Source organism: Salvelinus alpinus, chromosome 4, assembly GCF_045679555.1.
Source record: "Salvelinus alpinus chromosome 4, SLU_Salpinus.1, whole genome shotgun sequence".
NCBI classification, from domain to species: Eukaryota; Metazoa; Chordata; class Actinopteri; order Salmoniformes; family Salmonidae; genus Salvelinus; species Salvelinus alpinus.
The window spans coordinates 80,882,587-80,901,165 of NC_092089.1; the positions used below are offsets into that span (position 1 = coordinate 80,882,587).

The window sequence follows — 18,579 nt, forward strand, 5'->3', positions numbered from 1 at the left end:
GCACAGGCAATAATGTTATTTTGATGGTTCTAAATGCCCTTAGGTAAGGTTTAATGACAGGCCTTGGGCAGCGCTAAGAGATAACAAAACCAGCATCACAAAAGGTCTCAGGCATCTCTCCAGGCATGGCTGTGCAGGAGCAGTGTGTATGAGAGAGAGAGCGAGAGAGATAGTGTGAGTGTACCTATCATGGGCTCCTCATGTGGCTGGGGACCATCCTTGACTGGATTAGCAGTTTGCTCCCACTCATGCTACATACAGCATCTACACACATCATATACAAGCAACCTACCTAAGTGCCAGCGAGCATAACTCTATTCAATACAACTCTATTCTCAATTCTTCAGATTGCTTTGATTTTTTATTTAAAAATATCATCCAAGCATTTACAGAGTAGGAAAACAAATCAATCTATGCAACTGTTACAGGGATACTTCAGGATTTTGGCAATGAGACCCTTTATCTACATCCCCAGAGTCAGATGAACTTGTGGATACCAGTTTTATATCTCCGAGTCCAGTATGAAGGAAGTTAGCATTGGCTCACAAAACTACCTCTAACTACCTCTAGCTAGCGCAATGACTAGAAGGCTATGGGTATCTGCTAGCATGCTATCTAGCAGATACCCATAGCCTTCCAATCATTGCGCTAGCATCAGTTAGAAAATGCCTTCAAACTACACGCAGAGACATAAAAATGGTATCCACAAGTTCATCTGACTCTGGTGAAGTAGAGAAAGGGTTTCGTTGCCAAAACCCAGAAGTATCCCTTCAACAGCCTTTACAGAAAATGAAGAAATATATTCATTTTTACTCATAGAATTGTACAAACAAGGAAAGAAAAGAGTGTGAGAGGCCAGAGGGGTTGGAGGTTGACAGTGTTCAGCAGACCCTGATAACCTCCCTGGGTAGTAGTCCTGGCTGAGTGACAGCAGAGTTAACCAATTAGAGGATCTGAGAACGGTCCGACCCGCTCATGTGACGGACAGTCTGAGTTCTATGTTTTTACTTCTGTGTCTTCATAATACAGTCAAGAGTTCTATGCCAGTGTTTCTCAACCTTATTTGTGACAGGGACCAGCAAACTGTTTACATTATAACTAGCACTTAAGAACTGACTAAATCAAGATCAATTAACCATCACAGGGACTGGAGAGCAACAGCCAAGGGACCAGTGCCGGTCCCCATAAAACAATATCCTCGTAAGACCGTCAGATCTCTATGCTGTTTCTCCTGTGATATCCGCTGCGTCTCTGTAATGTTCTATGTGGTCTTGATTCCCTCGAAACCACAGAACTTCCAGCGTTTCTCCAGGCTGGCGCCCACCCCTGTCAGCTCCTGTCTGAAGGTACTGGGCAGCCGACCCAGTAGAGCCCCCACCTGTCCGGTGTTAATCTGAAACACACACACACACTCTATAAATACACAGATTTGATACATACACTGACACACATCCACAGATACAATCACAATACAAACATAACACACAGATTTGATACACAATCCTACAAACTCAAAGAGCCCCACATCTCAGAAGAACTGATCTGAGTGACAAACGCCAACACAATAATCATCACAAACCCACACCTACATATGCAATCACATCACATTAGGATATAGCATCACTTTCAAAAGGTGAGATTACACAAAACAACGACAGCAGGAAGCACTGTATCATTGTATACAGAGAAAAAACATTTTGTAAGAAACAGATGGGTAAAACTCTGTCGGTATGTATTAAACACTATATCATGAAGATGTCAATGGTGTATCATCTTTAACAATGCCGTAGTGAATCATGAACACAGTAGATAAGTAGAGAGTAATGGAGTTAGTGGAGAATCCAGCTACGACTGTTGACAAAGCTCTGTGGACTTGTTGTGTGGTGTTACAGAGAAGCAGCGTGGGAACAAACACACCCTCAGACCTTTATGGAAAACCCAAACGGAGAAAAAAGGAATGAGTCAGTGTGTTGATGAGTGCAGAGAGGTTTTAATGAGCTGGTGGTGAGAGTGGTCAAACAATATATAAGAGGGCCTCCTCATGGAGGTAGTAGTAAGAGTAGTCATGTCTGAGGTCCTCCTCATGGAGAGGGCAGTAAGAGTAGTCATGTCTGAGGGCCTCCTCATGGAGGTAGTAATAAGAGTAGTCATGTCTGAGGTCCTCCTCATGGAGGTAGCAGTAAGAGTAGTCATGTCTGAGGTCCTCCTCATGGAGAGGGCAGTAAGAGTAGTCATGTCTGAGGGCTTCCTCATGGAGGTAGTAATAAGAGTAGTCATGTCTGAGGTCCTCCTCATGGAGGTAGCAGTAAGAGTAGTCATGTCTGAGGTCCTCCTCGTGGAGGTAGCAGTAAGAGAAGTCATGTCTGAGGGCCTCCTCATGGAGGTAGCAGTAAGAGTAGTCATGTCTGAGGTCCTCCTCATGGAGGTAGCAGTAAGAGTAGTCATGTCTGAGGGCCTCCTCATGGAGAGGGCAGTAAGAGTAGTCATGTCTGAGGTCCTCCTCATGGAGGTAGCAGTAAGAGAAGTCATGTCTGAGGGCCTCCTCATGGAGGTAGCAGTAAGAGTAGTCATGTCTGAGGTCCTCCTCATGGAGGTAGCAGTAAGAGTAGTCATGTCTGAGGTCCTCCTCATGGAGGTAGCAGTAAGAGTAGTCATGTCTGAGGTCCTCATCATGGAGGTAGTAGTAAAAGTGGCCATATAGTATATCTGAAGGCCTCCTTGCGGAGGTGTCAGTGAGTGTAGTGGTCATATGTGGAGGAGAGAAAAGAACAGAATCAATCTGACAGTCGAGAGCAGAGGAGTGCTGAGAACCCAGAAAGGCCCCTGAGGAGCCCGACATGTGGAAACGGGTGTTTTAGCGAAGTGTCAGAATAAATAAAACCGCTCTGCTTCGTCAGGGAGAGACAGGAAGGATCCAGATGTAACAGGTCTCAGTGTCCAGGGAAATCACACTGGGACACTTCCACAAGAGCACTGGGAGATACAGAGATATCCTATATTCATGTCTATTGTACTATAGCACTGGGAGATAGAGATATAGCCTATAGAGATATCCTATAATCATGTCTATAGTAATGTAGCTATGGGAGATTCCTATATTAATGTCTATGGTAGCTACACCGAGTGGAGAGTGGGACTTGTCTTTTCATTAACGCCAACTCTAACCCGAGCCTCAGCATCATGAGGGCCCTGCCTGCACCAGGGGGATCAAATTAGATGAGCAGGATCTGGCTGCATGAGGAAACTCTTGCTGCACGATGGGGCTCTGCTGTCACAAGGGGATGATTCAAATTGCATTAGGGGGAGGCTGCTTGCACCAGGGGGCTCCAACTGCATTGTGGGGCCCTGGCATACATCGGGCCCATATGTCAGCGCAGTAGGGATGCTTAGTCCATGTTTGTGCTGGGTGTGTGGTGCCAGGACGGCTCTATTGCTGAACTGGCTGTGTTGTGTGTGTGTGTTGTGTGTGTGTTGTGACGGCCCTGAATTTGTCTGAACCGTCTGTGCTTCCCCTTTAACTCCCTATTAAATAGCCAGCATCAGCTGTGCAAAAACAAGGGTTGTGACGGTGGAACGAATGAGGAAGTGTTCAACCCTCGTTTCCCGAAGCTCCTCTACTCCGTTTGTTTTGGTCTATTTATAAAGTGTGCTTTGTAGCCGTGTCTCAGAATAACCAGGATCCACTCATTTCTTCCTTCGAACTACTCATCTCAGTTGGTCTCCACTGTTTCTCCGTGGACTTCGGTGGAGATCTGTTGATGGATTTGACTGGATTGACTGACTACAACTTTTTCCAACCGGTATTTCATTTGTTTTACACCGTGTTGGGTTATGTGTTTGTCCTTTGTATTGGTGTAGACTTGACAGACCAGATGGGACTCATTCCCTCACAAACAAAAGGGAGAAATCAATATTTTCTCTGGTAGGTACGACCTACCTGGCACCCCTACAAACAATAACCTCAAGTCAAAACCATTACAGTGTGTGTGTGTGTGTGCCAGCAGTACCTTGGTGCCCAGCTGCTGTAGGTAAGAGAAGATGTATTCGATGCTGGCTCCAAACGGGTGGACATGGAGGAACGTAGAGATGATCCCTGAGGAAGGACAAACAGAGACATCAATACAGCTGTCAATCAAACTGGAATACCATATTAACATGTAGTTTCATTCTCTATAACTACAACCCTACAATCATATGTACAAACACCTCAATTCAGTCAGTGTTGATTTACCCATCTATCAAAAATGAAAGCCAGCGAGAAGCTCACATTCAAGAGACCACTAGTCAACTCATGCTGTCTGACTGATGAAATGCATCTGGACTCTTCAAGTGTGTCTTCCCCAAAGCACTCCCAGCTCTATGGAAGACTATTGTGTTTGAACAGTCCACATTAAGGTAAGTGTCTAATGAGGACTTTGACACTGCTTTCTACATTAAAGCTTCTCTGATCAGAGCACCATGGGGCTTCACACACACACCACCAGCATGTTTTTCTCTCTCATCAATTTCAACGATAACATCTGTTATCAGATCATCCACTACTGATAATCCTGAACCCCTGTGTAATAATATATTATAGTACACTGAGGAGTCAGCTCAGAAAACACAGCAAAAAGCAAAGTCCAATTTATATCCCCATATGAATCAGTCGCGTCTTCCTCAGGCATTTTACTGCTTGTTTCTAGCCTTAAAGCATGGCAGAGTTATGCATCGTGACCCCTAGGTTGGAACCCCTGCTCTAGAAGGGATAAAGCAGTTATAGCTAACCTACAGCTAACATATAGCTGACTCTACCTGCTCTAGAAGGGATAAAGCAGTTATAGCTAACCTACAGCTAACATATAGCTGACTCTACCTGCTCTAGAAGGGATAAAGCAGTTATAGCTAACCTACAGCTAACATATAGCTGACTCTACCTGCTCTAGAAGGGATAAAGCAGTTATAGCTAACCTACAGCTAACATATAGCTGACTCTACCTGCTCTAGAAGGGATAAAGCAGTTGAAGATGCAGACCTTTCTTTCTTCATGAGTTCACTTAGGAGCCAATGTCCCGTTTTCCCTGTGGTGCTACCTTCAATTAATCTTCAAACAAAACGTCATGTAGAGCGATTCTGGCAGAGAGAACACCCAGAATCCTCACCAGCCATCGCTGCTGAGCGGTCAGAGTGGGCCGGCATGGAGAGAGGGAGCGGAACGCCCCATTGGCTACACAACTACCTCTGAGCCAATCATATGATCATTCTGGCATGACACCACTGTGGGACAGGACAGGTAACTCCCACTAACACACAATAGTGTGCATCTCGCCATCTGGCATAGGCCTACACGTAACTCCACAACTCCTTTCCCTTGTAACTCCACAAGACCTCAATTTCAGAAAATCTTTTTGATCCAGGACCAGCCATTCCCTGTGAAAGTACGCTCCACTGAAATGGAGAATGTGCCAGAAGGCTGTGGTGATTAGAAACAGTAGAGGTGCTGAAGGCCTCAGTCAACCAGCCAATTAAAATGTGTGAACCTGCCCAGAGAACTGAGAATAAACTGGGGAGGAAAACCAGGCTTTCCACAAATAACCTGCTTAATGATTGAGGTTGATGAAAGTTTCTCTAAAAATAACCTGTTTAATTAGCAAAAAGTGAAGCAACAATCAGAGCCTCTCTGCCAGGGTGGACAGCGCAAGGGGAATGTTCTCCTCTGTACGTACGAAGCCCTGCGTGTTGTACGTACCAACACGCAGGGCTTCTCCCTCAGAGTTGACAGGACTTGGGGGAATCTTCTCCTGTACTAATGTTAGGGTAACATAACGTCATACTACTGTTATAAGCCTAGTAACGTTATAGTTATGTTAGGTGAATGTACCCACTAGCTGGGCCTCTCTCTCAGAGTGGACTGGACTGGGGGGATCTACTCCTCTATAGTTAGGTTAGCACAACATTATTATAATGTTGAAGTAAGGTTATTGTAATTTTAGGTGAACTTACCAACTAGCAAGGCCTCTCTCTCAGAGTAAACAGGACTAGAGGGAATCTTCTCTGGGGGCAGACTCTCTTTCTCCTGACTGCAGGAAACCACTTCTAATGCTGTCGCCTCCTACAGGACAAGAGGAGAAAACACAGACTGGTAGATGACGCCCGCCTGCCCACACAGAAGCAATCAGTGCTCAGCAGCCATGATGACGCACCACACAACAACAGACAGATGCTGTGGAAGAAGAAGGGAGTCAAAGGCAGGGAGATCTTTCAGAGAGGAGATGGTAATAGTTCTACCAGAGGGAGGAGGGAGAGAGATGGCAGTGTTAGCGATGCTAATGATGAAGCTGTTGTTTACTGTGGGCCTCTGACAGGCTGGAGGAGGGAGGGTCGGGTATGTGTGTGGGCGCTAGGGTTGCCAACTGTCCCGTATTAGCCGGGATGTCCCTTATAGTGTGCTAAATTGGTTTGTCCCATACAGGACATCCCTTGTCCTGTATATTCATCCAATCACAGTATAGTGTCAACGCGCCAATTCCTGCAAAATCATTTCTGTTGTTGTTCGGTCGGTTTGGCATATCAAGGAAATATGGATAAACCTGCAAAAAAAGAAAAGCCTGTGCAGCTACAACAAACAATGGGAAGCAAAAAATACATGGGTTAAGCCCGTCAGTGGTGACTCGATGAAATCTTTCTGTACTTTATACCGTTGGGAATTCTCAATTGGCCATGGAGGGGAGAATGACCTAACTCAGAAATGCACAAGAAGGCCACACTAGCTAAAGGTGCTACTGTAGCAATATCTGTGCATTCTTCGTGACGGCAAGTGAAGCCTCTTTTCCATTTGAAATTATTATTATTATTTTTTGCTGTAAAGGTTCAAATTGTGATTTCTTTGATAATTTATTTTGAGGTTTATTCACATAAGTTTACATAATGATACAGTTTTAGTAAAGCTATAGACTAAATGGAATATAAAAATGTTTTGCCTTTCCAATTGAGAAAGAATATGAATATACACTGTCCCTTATTTGGTAGTGAGAAAGTTGGCAACCCTAGTGGGCGCTGACCTATCGTCACAGTCGTGGTGGCCTTTCTTATTTGGCTTGTCCTCACTATTTTATTCTGTGTGTGTGATGAGACAAGCCCTTGATATCCTAACCCAGTTGTGTCGGGTTGATTTATCCTGCGACAAATAAAGTCCTCCTGCACTGGATTGGTCTGTAATGATCTGTCATGTCACTGGAAGAGGAGAGAAAGTGAGGAACAGAGAAAGAGATACAGGGAGAAGGAGAGGGATTCAGAGGGTCACATCTCTTTTCCACTTACATTGACTTGATCAGCACTCTCCTCGCTCCCTCTGTCATCTCGCGGTGAGGTCTCCAGCTAGAGTCAATTATAAAAATGAGAAAAGCCGTCACTGTCTAACATTCACATTCTTATTTAAACAGACATGCGTGTGGGGCGGCAGGTAGCCTAGCGGTTAAGAGCGTTGGGCCAGTAACCGAAAGGTCGCTGGTTAGAATCTCTGAGCCGACAAGGTGCTCTGTCATGTCACTGGAAGAGAGTGAGGAACAGAGAAAGAGATATGGGGAATAGAGAGGGATGGAGAGGGTCACTCTCTCATCTCTTTTCCACTTACATTGACTTGATCAGCACTCTCCTCGCTCCCTCTGTCATCTTGCGGTGAGGTCTCCAGCTAGAGTCAATTATAAAAATGAGAAAAGCCGTCACTGACAATCATGTCACACACTCACACAAACAGACAGACGCGCACACACACACATACATACAAACACGCTTTCTCCTCAGGCAAGACCACTATAAAACACTGTTAAGGAGAGGTCAACATCACATATAAAGCCCTGAATAGTTAGAGGGGGTATGTTGTAATGTGCAATCAGATATAGAATCAGATCAGATCGAGCAGAGACATACAGTACATATTAATATGTGTTCATTTCATGAGTAAGAACCAAACATAATTGGATGTCAAAACGTCCTCTGTTCATGACTGACATTCACACAGTGAGTGGTGTGTATCTCCATTTTCTATTAAAATGGTTACGACACCCTGTTTCAGTGGTCCTAGATGAAGCCTGACTCAGTGGTCCTAGATGAAGGGACAGTTGTTGGTACAGTAACCGAAAAAGCTTTAATACATAATGCTTGGTGACAGCTTGGACAGTGAATGGGGCTCTGGGGTTAACTGATGGCTTGCAGAAGTCTGCCGAACATGGCAAGTTGGCAGCACACACAATCATTCCACAATGGCCACAAATCTAGCAACGCTTTCCTCAAATTGATTTCTCTATCTTCTGTTGATGAGTCTCCAGGGATCCATCTCTGTGAGTATACATGTTTTAATTGCCATATTTACCATGGATCACTGGAAGGGGTTCATCTCTACGTGTATACATGTTTTAATTACCATATTTACCATGGATCACTGGAAGGGGTTCATCTCTAGGTGTATACATGTTTGAATTACCATATTTACCATGGATCACTGGAAGGGGTTCATCTCTGCGTGTATACATGTTTTAATTACCATGGATCACTGGAAGGGGTTCATATCTACTTGTATACATGTTTTAATTACCATATTTACCATGGATCACTGGAAGGGGTTCATATCTACTTGTATACATGTTTTAATTACCATGGATCTCTGGAAGGGGTTCATATCTACTTATATACATGTTTTAATTACCATATTTACCATGGATCACTGGAAGGGGTTCATCTCTACGTGTATACATGTTTTAATTACCATGGATCACTGGAAGGGGTTCATATCTACTTGTATACATGTTTTAATTACCATGGATCACTGGAAGGGGTTCATATCTACTTGTATACATGTTTTAATTACCATGGATCACTGGAAGGGGTTCATATCTACTTGTATACATGTTTTAATTACCATGGATCTCTGGAAGGGGTTCATATCTACTTGTATACATGTTTTAATTACCATGGATCTCTGGAAGGGGTTCATATCTACTTATATACATGTTTTAATTACCATATTTACCATGGATCACTGGAAGGGGTTCATCTCTACGTGTATACATGTTTTAATTGCCATATTTACCATGATCACTGGAAGGGGTTCATCTCTACTTATATACATGTTTTAATTGCCATATTTACCATGGATCACTGGAAGGGGTTCATCTCTACTTATATACATGTTTTAATTGCCATATTTACCATGGATCACTGGAAGGGGTTCATCTCATTTACATTTAAGTCATTTAGCAGACGCTCTTATCCAGAGCGACTTAAATCTCTACTTATATACATGTTTTAATTGCCATATTTACCATGGATCACTGGAAGTGGTTCATATCTACTTATATACATGTTTTAATTGCCATATTTACCATGGATCACTGGAAGGGGTTCATCTCTACTTATATACATGTTTTAATTACCATATTTACCATGGATCACTGGAAGGGGTTCATCTCTACGTGTATACATGTTTTAATTACCATATTTACCATGATCACTGGAAGGGGTTCATCTCTACGTGTATACATGTTTTAATTACCATATTTACCATGGATCACTGGAAGGGGTTCATCTCTACGTGTATACATGTTTTAATTACCATATTTACCATGATCACTGGAAGGGGTTCATCTCTACATGTATACATGTTTTAATTACCATTTTACCCATGGATCACTAGAAGGGGACACATTTCAGTGCCTAGCGGCATTCTAATGTACAGCATCATTTACATTTACATTTTAGTCATTTAGCAGACGCTCTTATCCAGAGCGACTTACAGTAGAGTGCATACATTTTATTACATTTTTACATACTGAGACAAGGATATCCCTACCGGCCAAGAGCAGACGCTCTTATCCAGAGCGACTTACAGTAGAGTGCATACATTTTTATTACATTTTTATTTATTTTTATTATTATTATTTTTTTTTTTACATACTGAGACAAGGATATCCCTACCGGCCAAACCCTCCCTAACCCGGACGACGCTATGCCAATTGTGTAAATCTATCTTGTGGACAAGATAGATTTACCTGCTAAAGATATACAACAAATGTCAAGTGCATCTTCCTAGGCTCTCATTGTAAATAAGAATTTGTTCTTAACTGACCTGCCTAGTTTAATAAAGGTTAAATAAAATAATAATAATAATAATTTCAAAGCCACTAAGATTGCTTCTTCTAGCCATGGTAGCCAAAATAATGGGTAACTGGGTATTTTTATACATGGTTAATTAACTCAGAAAACCACACCTGCTTAAAATATACTTCGTATCCCTCATTTACTCAAGTGTTTATTTTATTTTGGCAGTTACAGTTGGAAGTTTACATACACTTAGGTTGGACTCATTTTTCAACCACTCCACAAATTTCTTGTTGACAAACTATAATTTTGGCAAGTCGGTTAGGACATCTACGCTGTGCATGACAAGTAATTTTTCCAACAATTGTTTACAGACAGATTATTTCACTGTATCACAATTCCAGTGGGTCAGAAGTTTACATACACTAAGTTGAAATCAAATCAAAGTTTATTTGTCACGTGCTCCGAATACAACAGGTGTAGACCTTACAGTGAAATGCTTACTTATAGGCTCTAACCAATGGTGCAAAAAAGGTATTAGGTGAACAATAGGTAAGTTAAGAAATAAAACAACAGTAAAAAGACAGGCTATATACAGCAGCGAGGCTATAAAAGTAGCAAGGCTACATACAGATATCGGTTAGTCAGGCTGATTGAGGTAGTATGTACATGTAGATATGGTTAAATTGACTATGCATATATGATGAACAGAGAGTAGCAGTAGTGTAAAAGAGGGATTGGCAGGTGGTGGGTGGGACACAATGCAGATAGCCCGGTTAGCCAATGTGCGGGAGCACTGGTTGGTCGGCCCAATTGAGGCAGTATGTACATGAATGTATAGTTAAAGTGACTATGCATATATGATAAACAGAGAGTAGCAGCAGCGTAACAGAGGGTTTGGGGAGGCACACAATGCAAATAGTCCGGGTAGCCATTTGATTACCTGTTCAGGAGTCTTATGGCTTGGGAGTAAAAACGGTTGAGAAGCCTTTTTGTCCTAGACTTGGCACTCCGGTACCGCCTGCCATGCGGTAGTAGAGAGAACAGTCTATGACTGGGGTGGCTGGGGTCTTGGACAATTTTTAGGGCCTTCCTCTGACACCGCCTGGTGTTGAGGTCCTGGATGGCAGGCAGCTTAGCCCCAGTGATGTACTGGGCCATACGCACTACCCTCTGTAGTGCTTTGCGGTCAGAGGCCGAGCAATTGCTGTACCAGGCAGTGATGCAACCAGTCAGGATGCTCTCGATGTTGCAGCTGTAGAACCTTTTGAGGATCTGAGGACCCATGCCAAATCTTTTTAGTTTCCTGAGGGGGAATAGGCTTTGTCGTGCCCTCTTCACAACTGTCTTGGTGTGTTTGGACCATTCTAGTTTGTTGTTGATGTGGACACCAAGGAACTTGAAGCTCTCAACCTGCGATGAGAATGGGGGCGTGCTCGGTCCTCCTTTTCCTGTAGTACACAATCATCTCCTTAGTCTTGGTTACGTTGAGGGATAGGTTGTTATTCTGGAACCACCCGGCCAGGTGTCTGACCTCCTCCCTACAGGCTGTCTCGTCATTGTCGGTGATCAAGCCTACCACTGTTGTGTCGTATGCAAACTTAACGATGGTGTTGGAGTCGTGCCTGGCCATGCAGTCGTGGGTGAACAGGGAGTACAGGAGGGGACTGAGCACGCACCCCTGGGGAGCTCCAGTGTTGAGGATCAGCGTGGCAGATGTGTTGCTACCTACCCTCACCACAAGGACCACTGTGCCTTTTGAACGGTTGACTGTGCCTTTACACAGCTTGGAAAATTCCAGAAAATGATGTCATAGCTTTAGAAGCTTCTGATAGGCTAATTGACATCATTTGAGTCAATTGGAGGTGTACCTGTGGATGTATTTCAAGGCCTACCATCAAATTCACTGCCTGTTTGCTTGACATCATGGAAAAATCAAAAGAAATCAGCCAAGACCTCAGGAAAAAAATTGTAGACCTCCACAAGTCTGGTTCATCCTTAGAAGCAATTTCCAAACGCCTAAAGGTACCACGTTCATCTGTACAAACAATAGTACGCACGTATAAACACCATGGGACCACGCAGCCATCATACCACTCAGGAAGGAAACGCGTTCTGTCTCCTAGAGATGAACGTACTTTGGTGCGAAAAGTGCAAATCAATCCCTGAACAACAGCAAAGGACCTTGTGAAGATGCTGGGGGAAACGGGTACAAAAGTATCTATATCCAGAGAAAAACGAGTCCTATATCGACATAACCTGAAAGGCCGCACAGCTAGGAAAAAGCCACTGCTCCAAAACCGCCATAAAAAAGTTGTACTTTTTGGAGAAATGTCCTCTGGTCTGATGAAACAAAAATAGAACTCTTTGGCCATAATGACCATTGTTATGTTTGGAGGAAAAAGGGCGATGCTTGCAAGCCGAAGAACACCATCCCAACCGTGAAGCACGGGGGTGGCAGCATCATGTTGTGGGGGTGCTTTGCTGCAGGAGGGACTGGTGCACTTCACAAAATAGATGGCATCATGAGGTAGGAACATTGTGGATATATTGAAGCAACATCTCAAGACATCAGGAAGTTAAAGCTTGGTCGCAAATGCGTCTTCCAAATGGACAATGACCCCAAGCATACTTCCAAAGTCGTGGCAAAATGGCTTAAGGACAACAAAGTCAAGGTATTGGAGTGGCCATCACAAAGCCCTGACCTCAATCCCATATAAAATTTGTGGGCAGAACTGAAAAAGCGTGTGCGAGCAAGGAGGCCTACAAACCTGACTCAGTTACACCAGCTCTGTCAGGAGGAATGGGCCAAAATTCACCCAACTATTGTGGGAAGCTTGTGGAAGGCTACCCAAAATGTTTGACCCAAGTTAAACAATTTAAAAAGGCAATGCTACCAAATACTAATTGAGTATGTAAACTTCTGACCCACTGCGAATGTGCTGAAATAAATCATTCTCTACTATAATTCTGACATTTCACATTCTTAAAATAAAGTGGTGATCCTAACTGACATAAGACAGGGAATTTTTACTAGGATAAAATGTCAGGAATTGTGAAAAACTGAGTTTAAATGTTTTTGGCTAAGCTGTATGTAAACTTCCGACATCACCTGTAAATATATGAAGATGTTTTAGCCTGTGCGGTGGCACAGTGCCATAAACAGTATCGTGACACATGGTAAATGTAATATGCTGTGTCAGTTTACAGAGGCTGGTTTAGTTTAAAGAAGCTAGCCAGATAAAGAGGTGGTGAATCTAGTAGATAGTTTGAAGAGTCTAGTTTGATGTAAAGATAATTGAGACGCCCTTCTCTATATACAGTGCATTCGGAAAGTATTCAGACTAGAGATGCACCGATACCGATATCTTCCTTGACAAAAAATGAAAATGATCATTTTACCGTCCTTTTAAGCATTCTAGTACATTCAGAAAGTTGAAGCACACACACACAGACCAAAAAGTAATGTTTTTGGCATTTACGTATGTCCCCATTACCTGTAAAATATAATCAAAACCTATTTCTTTCACTTACTTGCTGTGCTGTTTCATTGTTCACTTGTTCAGTCTCAACCAGAATTTCATCATACATGATAAGCAGTGAAGTTTCAGCTCTGTCTGTCCATGGCCTCTCTTGCTCGGTGCGCACTATCACTGTGTCCGTTTCCATCTTGTCTAGCTGTCTAACATTTTACGTAAACCCTGTTTCTTGTCTGCATCAAAGTAGTTGTCCTTGTACCTATCAACGAGCATGGTGGCGACACAGTTGAGGCCCAGAGAATGCCACCGAATCGCTTGTTCACAGCTTCTTGTAGAGTACTTTTCCAACTTAACCCGATGGTCTGTGTTGGCATTTTGGTTGAGCAGGCATTTCAATGCCATGACAGGGTATCACGTCTGCTGCAGATGCAGTTGAGCTTATTTCTCGAGTCAGTTGTTCAAATGGCGCTAGGAGTGTTCATGTTTCCAAGTTTCAAACATGTTCTCAAATACCATTGAAATGGCAGCAGCAGTATGAGAACCAGCACATTCTTGAGCATGCAATACGACTTTCCTCAGTACGAAATCCTCCTTGACCCACAGTGCTGTCAGACTCATAATGCTCATGGGGCTGACATCGCTGGTCCAAATGTCAGTCGTGAAGCGAATAGCAGTGATGCTCATTACACAATACTGTGTAACTCCGGTAGGGCAACATCCGAAAAAAAGCGCCTACTTGGTAGTGTGTACCGGTGCTCGACCAATCGGCGGAAGCCAACATCATCCACGACAGAGAACGGTTGATTGCCAAGGGCAATGAATTCCATTATCTTGGTGTTAATGGATTTCGCCTTTGAGTTGTCTCGCTGAAATGTTCTTAATCTTTTAAATGGATGCTCGACTTGACTGCTCGATCCACACAGCAGACATTGTGGGCTAGGTTAGGAATGGTGTGCTGCACGTGTAGCGCTATATTTTTTTGTGGTGTCATTATGTCATCTACCTACGTTATACAGGTATGCACGTCAGCTTTGACATCGGTTTTGCACATCGGCGTTAAACTAGACATTGGGCCGATGCCGGCATTTTTAGATAATATCGGCCGATTCCAATATATCGTGCATCCCTAATTCAGACCCCTTGACGTTACAGCCTTTTTCTAAAATTTATTAAATAAAAAATTGTCCTCAAACTTCATACAATATATCATAATGACAAAGCGAAAACAGGTTTTCAGAATTTTTTGCAAAAAAATTAATAGAAATACCTTGAATACATAAGTATTCAGACCATGTGCTATGAGACTCGAAATTGAACACAGGTGCATCTTGTTTCCACTGATCATCCCTGAGATGAGGTCGAAGGAATCGTCTGTAGAGCTCCGAGGCAGGATTGTGTCAAGGCACAGATCTGGGGAAGGGTACCAAAAAATGTCTGCAGCATTGAAGGTCCCCAAGAACACAGTGGCCTCCTTAATTCCTAAATGGAAGAAGTTTGGAACCACCAAGGCTGTTCCTAGAGCTGGCCGCCCAGCCAGACTGAGCAATCAGGGGAGAAGGGCCTTGGTCAGGGAGGTGAACAAGAACCCGATTGGTCACTCTGAAAAAGCTCCAGAGTTCCTCTGTGGAGATGGGAGAATCTTCCAGAAGGACAACCATCTCTGCAGCACTCCACCAATCAGGCATTTATGGTAGAGTGGCCAGACGGAAGCCACTCCTCAGTAAAAGGCACATGACAGCCCGCTTGGAGTTTGCCAAAAGGCACCTAAAAACTCTGAGACCATGAGAAACAAGATTCTCTGGTCTAATGAAACCAAGATTGCACTCTTTGGCCTGAATGCCAAGTGTCACGTCTGGAGGAAACTTGGCACTATCCCTACGGTGAAGCATGGTGGTGGCAGCATCATGCGGTGGGGGTTGTTTTTCAGCTGCAGGAACTGGGAGACTAGTCAGGATCGAGGGAAATATGAAGGTTCACCTTCCAACAGGACAACGACCCTAAGCACACAGCCAAGACATCGCAGGAGTGGCTTCGGGACAAGACTCTGAATGTCCTTGAGTGGCCCAGTCGGAGCCCAAATTTGAACCCGATCGAACATCTCTGGAGACTTAAAAATAGCTGTGCAGCAACGCTCCCCATCCAACCTGACAGAGCTTGAGAGCATCTGCAGAGAAGGGAGAAACTTAATCGCTGCCAAAGGCGCTTCAACAAAGTACAGAGTAAAGGGTCTGAATACTTATGCAAATGTGAAATCATGCAAAAATGTTTAAAAAAAACCCGATTTGCTTTGTCATTATGGAGTATTGTGTGTAGATTTGATTAAATTGATCATTAGAATAAGGCTGTAATGTAACAAAATGTGGAAAAATTAAAAGGGCTCTGAATACTTTCTGAATGCTCTGTATGGCATACTACTAAAATTACCTGTCTCTCTCTATATAGAACATTCTATTCGACCTCTCGCTCTATGGGATTCTAAATTAAATGTTTGAAATCAATGTCTAGTGGGGACACTTCTTTACTCCTGTGAGTTGATATTGAAGAAATGTAATACCATTTTGGAATTAAACTAAATAAATAGCAATTCTGGTATGGTAATTCCATTCAAACATGGTAATTCCATTTCAAACCACAGGCGCCTTTCAAATTAGCCAAGCTGTAAAGTGTTCTTTAAAGCTTGCACTATGAGTGTGTTAGGGCCTGTAAAGGGTATGTGTTGTGTGTGTTACTGACCTGTGGTGGGCGTGTTTTCTTCAGACTTTCCAGTCCTTCCTTGAGGCTCTGTACTTGGCTCTCCAGCTGCTGTTTGTCCTCCACACTCTTCTCCAACTCTGCCTCCCTCTGTTTCATTTCTTCACGCATCTTCAGCAGTTGCTGCAAACACAGAGTACATACAGTGAGCCACATATAGTACGCTAACTAACCTTTAAAGGGATACTTCAAGGATACATGAGTTCATCTGACTCTGGGGAAGTAGATAAAGGGCCTCATTGCCAAAATCACAAAGTATCCTTTTAAGCTTCTGATACAGAGGCAAAGTTAACTACAGATATTATTTTTCGTGACAGCCAATTGGTAGTTACAGTCTTGTCCCATCGCTGCAATGTACGGGAGAGGTGAGCACTGCTTCTTGACACACTGCTCGCTTAACCCGGAAGCCAAAGGAAGTTTCCGGAGGAAACACCGTACAGCTGGCAACCAAAGTCAGCGTGCATGCGCCTGGCCCTCCACAAGGAGTCGCTGGAGCGCGATGGGACGAGGACATCCCGGCCGGTCAAACCCTCCCCTAACCCGGACGACGCTGGGACAATTGTGTGCTGCCTCATGGGTCCCCCAGTCGCGGCCGGCTGCGGCACAGCTTGGGATTGAACTCAGGTCTGTAGTGACGTCTCTAGCACTGCGATGCAGTGTCTTAGACCGTTAAGCCACTCGGGAGGCAACTACAGATTTGAACTAATCTTTAGAGAGAAGACAGATAGCCCCAAATGCAAACTAACGCTTAGCTTTACCACAAACCTGGCAAAGTTAGCCACAGATGCTAACTAACCCTTAAGCGTCTGCTACAGAGAGGAGCCTAAAATTAACTTTTTGGTCCACCAGCCACTGAGGCAGGGAGATACAAAAACCTATCAGCAACTCTGATTTTTTACAAGCCAAAATATATTTTGGCTGCAAAAATTACACCAACAAAATACAAAAAAAACAGATGAGCATTGTTGGAAATGTTTTTAAAACAAATGTATTACTAGTAAGAGATAATGTGGTATATTGAATAATTACATTTTGTGAGACCTTTTTTACCAAAATGTTCCCCTGCCCCTTAGAGGTGGAATAGGCTATATAGGATTTGTAGTTCTTTGACTTAGTGCAATTAATTTACCAGCGGAAATACTTTGTAAACAGCTACTGCAGCATTTATTTGATTATAAATGGACTATTTTTCATACTGGACTATTTTTATTCACAAATGAGAGTGAAATGTCTCCACGGTGGGGCAGTGACCACCTGCCAACGTGGTTGGTGAAATACACATCTTATCCACCAATGTCAAAATCTACCGTCATTTGGCAGGTAGCAGATGTTTATATAGAGGGGCACAGTTAGCTACAGATGCTAACTAATCCTTAAGACAGGATCTATTCATATGAGCATGACCGTTGACTACTTGAGGATATTTGATGACCCAGCAGGTGATGGAAGCAACAGATTTCCTGCCTGAGGGTTGTTTAACCAACAGTTTGTTATCTCTGAGGGGGATATTTTATTAGAAAACCCCTCCAGCTGGTATTACTTTGTGTACAGCATCTAGGTCAGCAGACTGATCAGATTTTAGAATGACTCTCTTCCTGTCAAGTCTTTTAATTGTTCTTTATATCTCTCTATCCATCCTACTCTCAGAGTGCACCCCTCTTCCTCTCTCTCTTTACGCCTCTCTCTATCCCTACTCCTCTTTCTCAGTGTTGTGTGTGTGTGTGTGAGATTGGGAGGGCAGTTCTCTATCCACCTCTATTAAAAGTCACTTTTCCTCAATACGACTGGTCACCCCAGGAAGCCAAACCAATGGATTATGAGTCTCACCAGCCAGAATCTGCAGGGGTTTAATATCTGTATGGAACCAGGAAATGAAAAATTCCTGTGGAATTGATTAAAATAAATCCAAAGTAGGAACTGCTGCAAGAAGTTAACTACAGTGGGTATGTCTGGTAGAAGTAGTACCTTCTGCATTCCCTGTAGTGCCTGTTGTAGAAAGGTTAGTTGTTGCTGCCTGATGGTGTCCTCTTCACTGTGTTGTGGAGGTGTGTGTTCTTGGTTTTTGCCCTGCTCCTGCTTCAACAGCTCCACCTCGTTCCTGTAGGCGTCCAGCTGACAGCGCAGAGAGTCATTCTCTTCCTTTAGGGCCTCCACCTGGGCCACAGGGCCTACACACACACGAACACAGACACACACGACATAGAACATCACAACTATCATAACATTGTACTGTATAGACAGCCTTCAAATGTCTGAGGACATACTGTAACTATAC

The 18,579-nt window shown here is 43.4% G+C and overlaps 1 protein-coding gene and 1 non-coding gene across 7 annotated transcripts in view; both read right to left on the bottom strand.

The window, feature by feature from the left end:
* Positions 1-348: 348 nt before the first annotated feature.
* LOC139574524 (ecto-NOX disulfide-thiol exchanger 2-like) overlaps positions 349-18,579 on the bottom strand; it is a 349,993-nt gene continuing 331,762 nt past the window's right edge. For all 6 annotated transcript variants that reach the window (XM_071399195.1, XM_071399194.1, XM_071399191.1 and 3 more), the window contains 7 exons: positions 18,270-18,472; positions 16,287-16,427; positions 7,613-7,669; positions 7,300-7,356; positions 5,983-6,091; positions 4,008-4,093; positions 349-1,393 (listed from right to left, as the gene is read on the bottom strand). In XM_071399195.1, coding sequence (XP_071255296.1) covers positions 1,262-1,393; positions 4,008-4,093; positions 5,983-6,091; positions 7,300-7,356; positions 7,613-7,669; positions 16,287-16,427; positions 18,270-18,472 — 785 coding nt within the window. In that variant the 3' untranslated portion in view covers positions 349-1,261. The remainder of the gene's footprint in view (positions 1,394-4,007; positions 4,094-5,982; positions 6,092-7,299; positions 7,357-7,612; positions 7,670-16,286; positions 16,428-18,269; positions 18,473-18,579) is intronic.
* On the bottom strand, positions 14,726-14,791 carry LOC139574901 (small Cajal body-specific RNA ncR26). Its single transcript, XR_011674859.1, has one exon. It is a non-coding gene; the product is annotated as a small Cajal body-specific RNA ncR26 (non-coding RNA).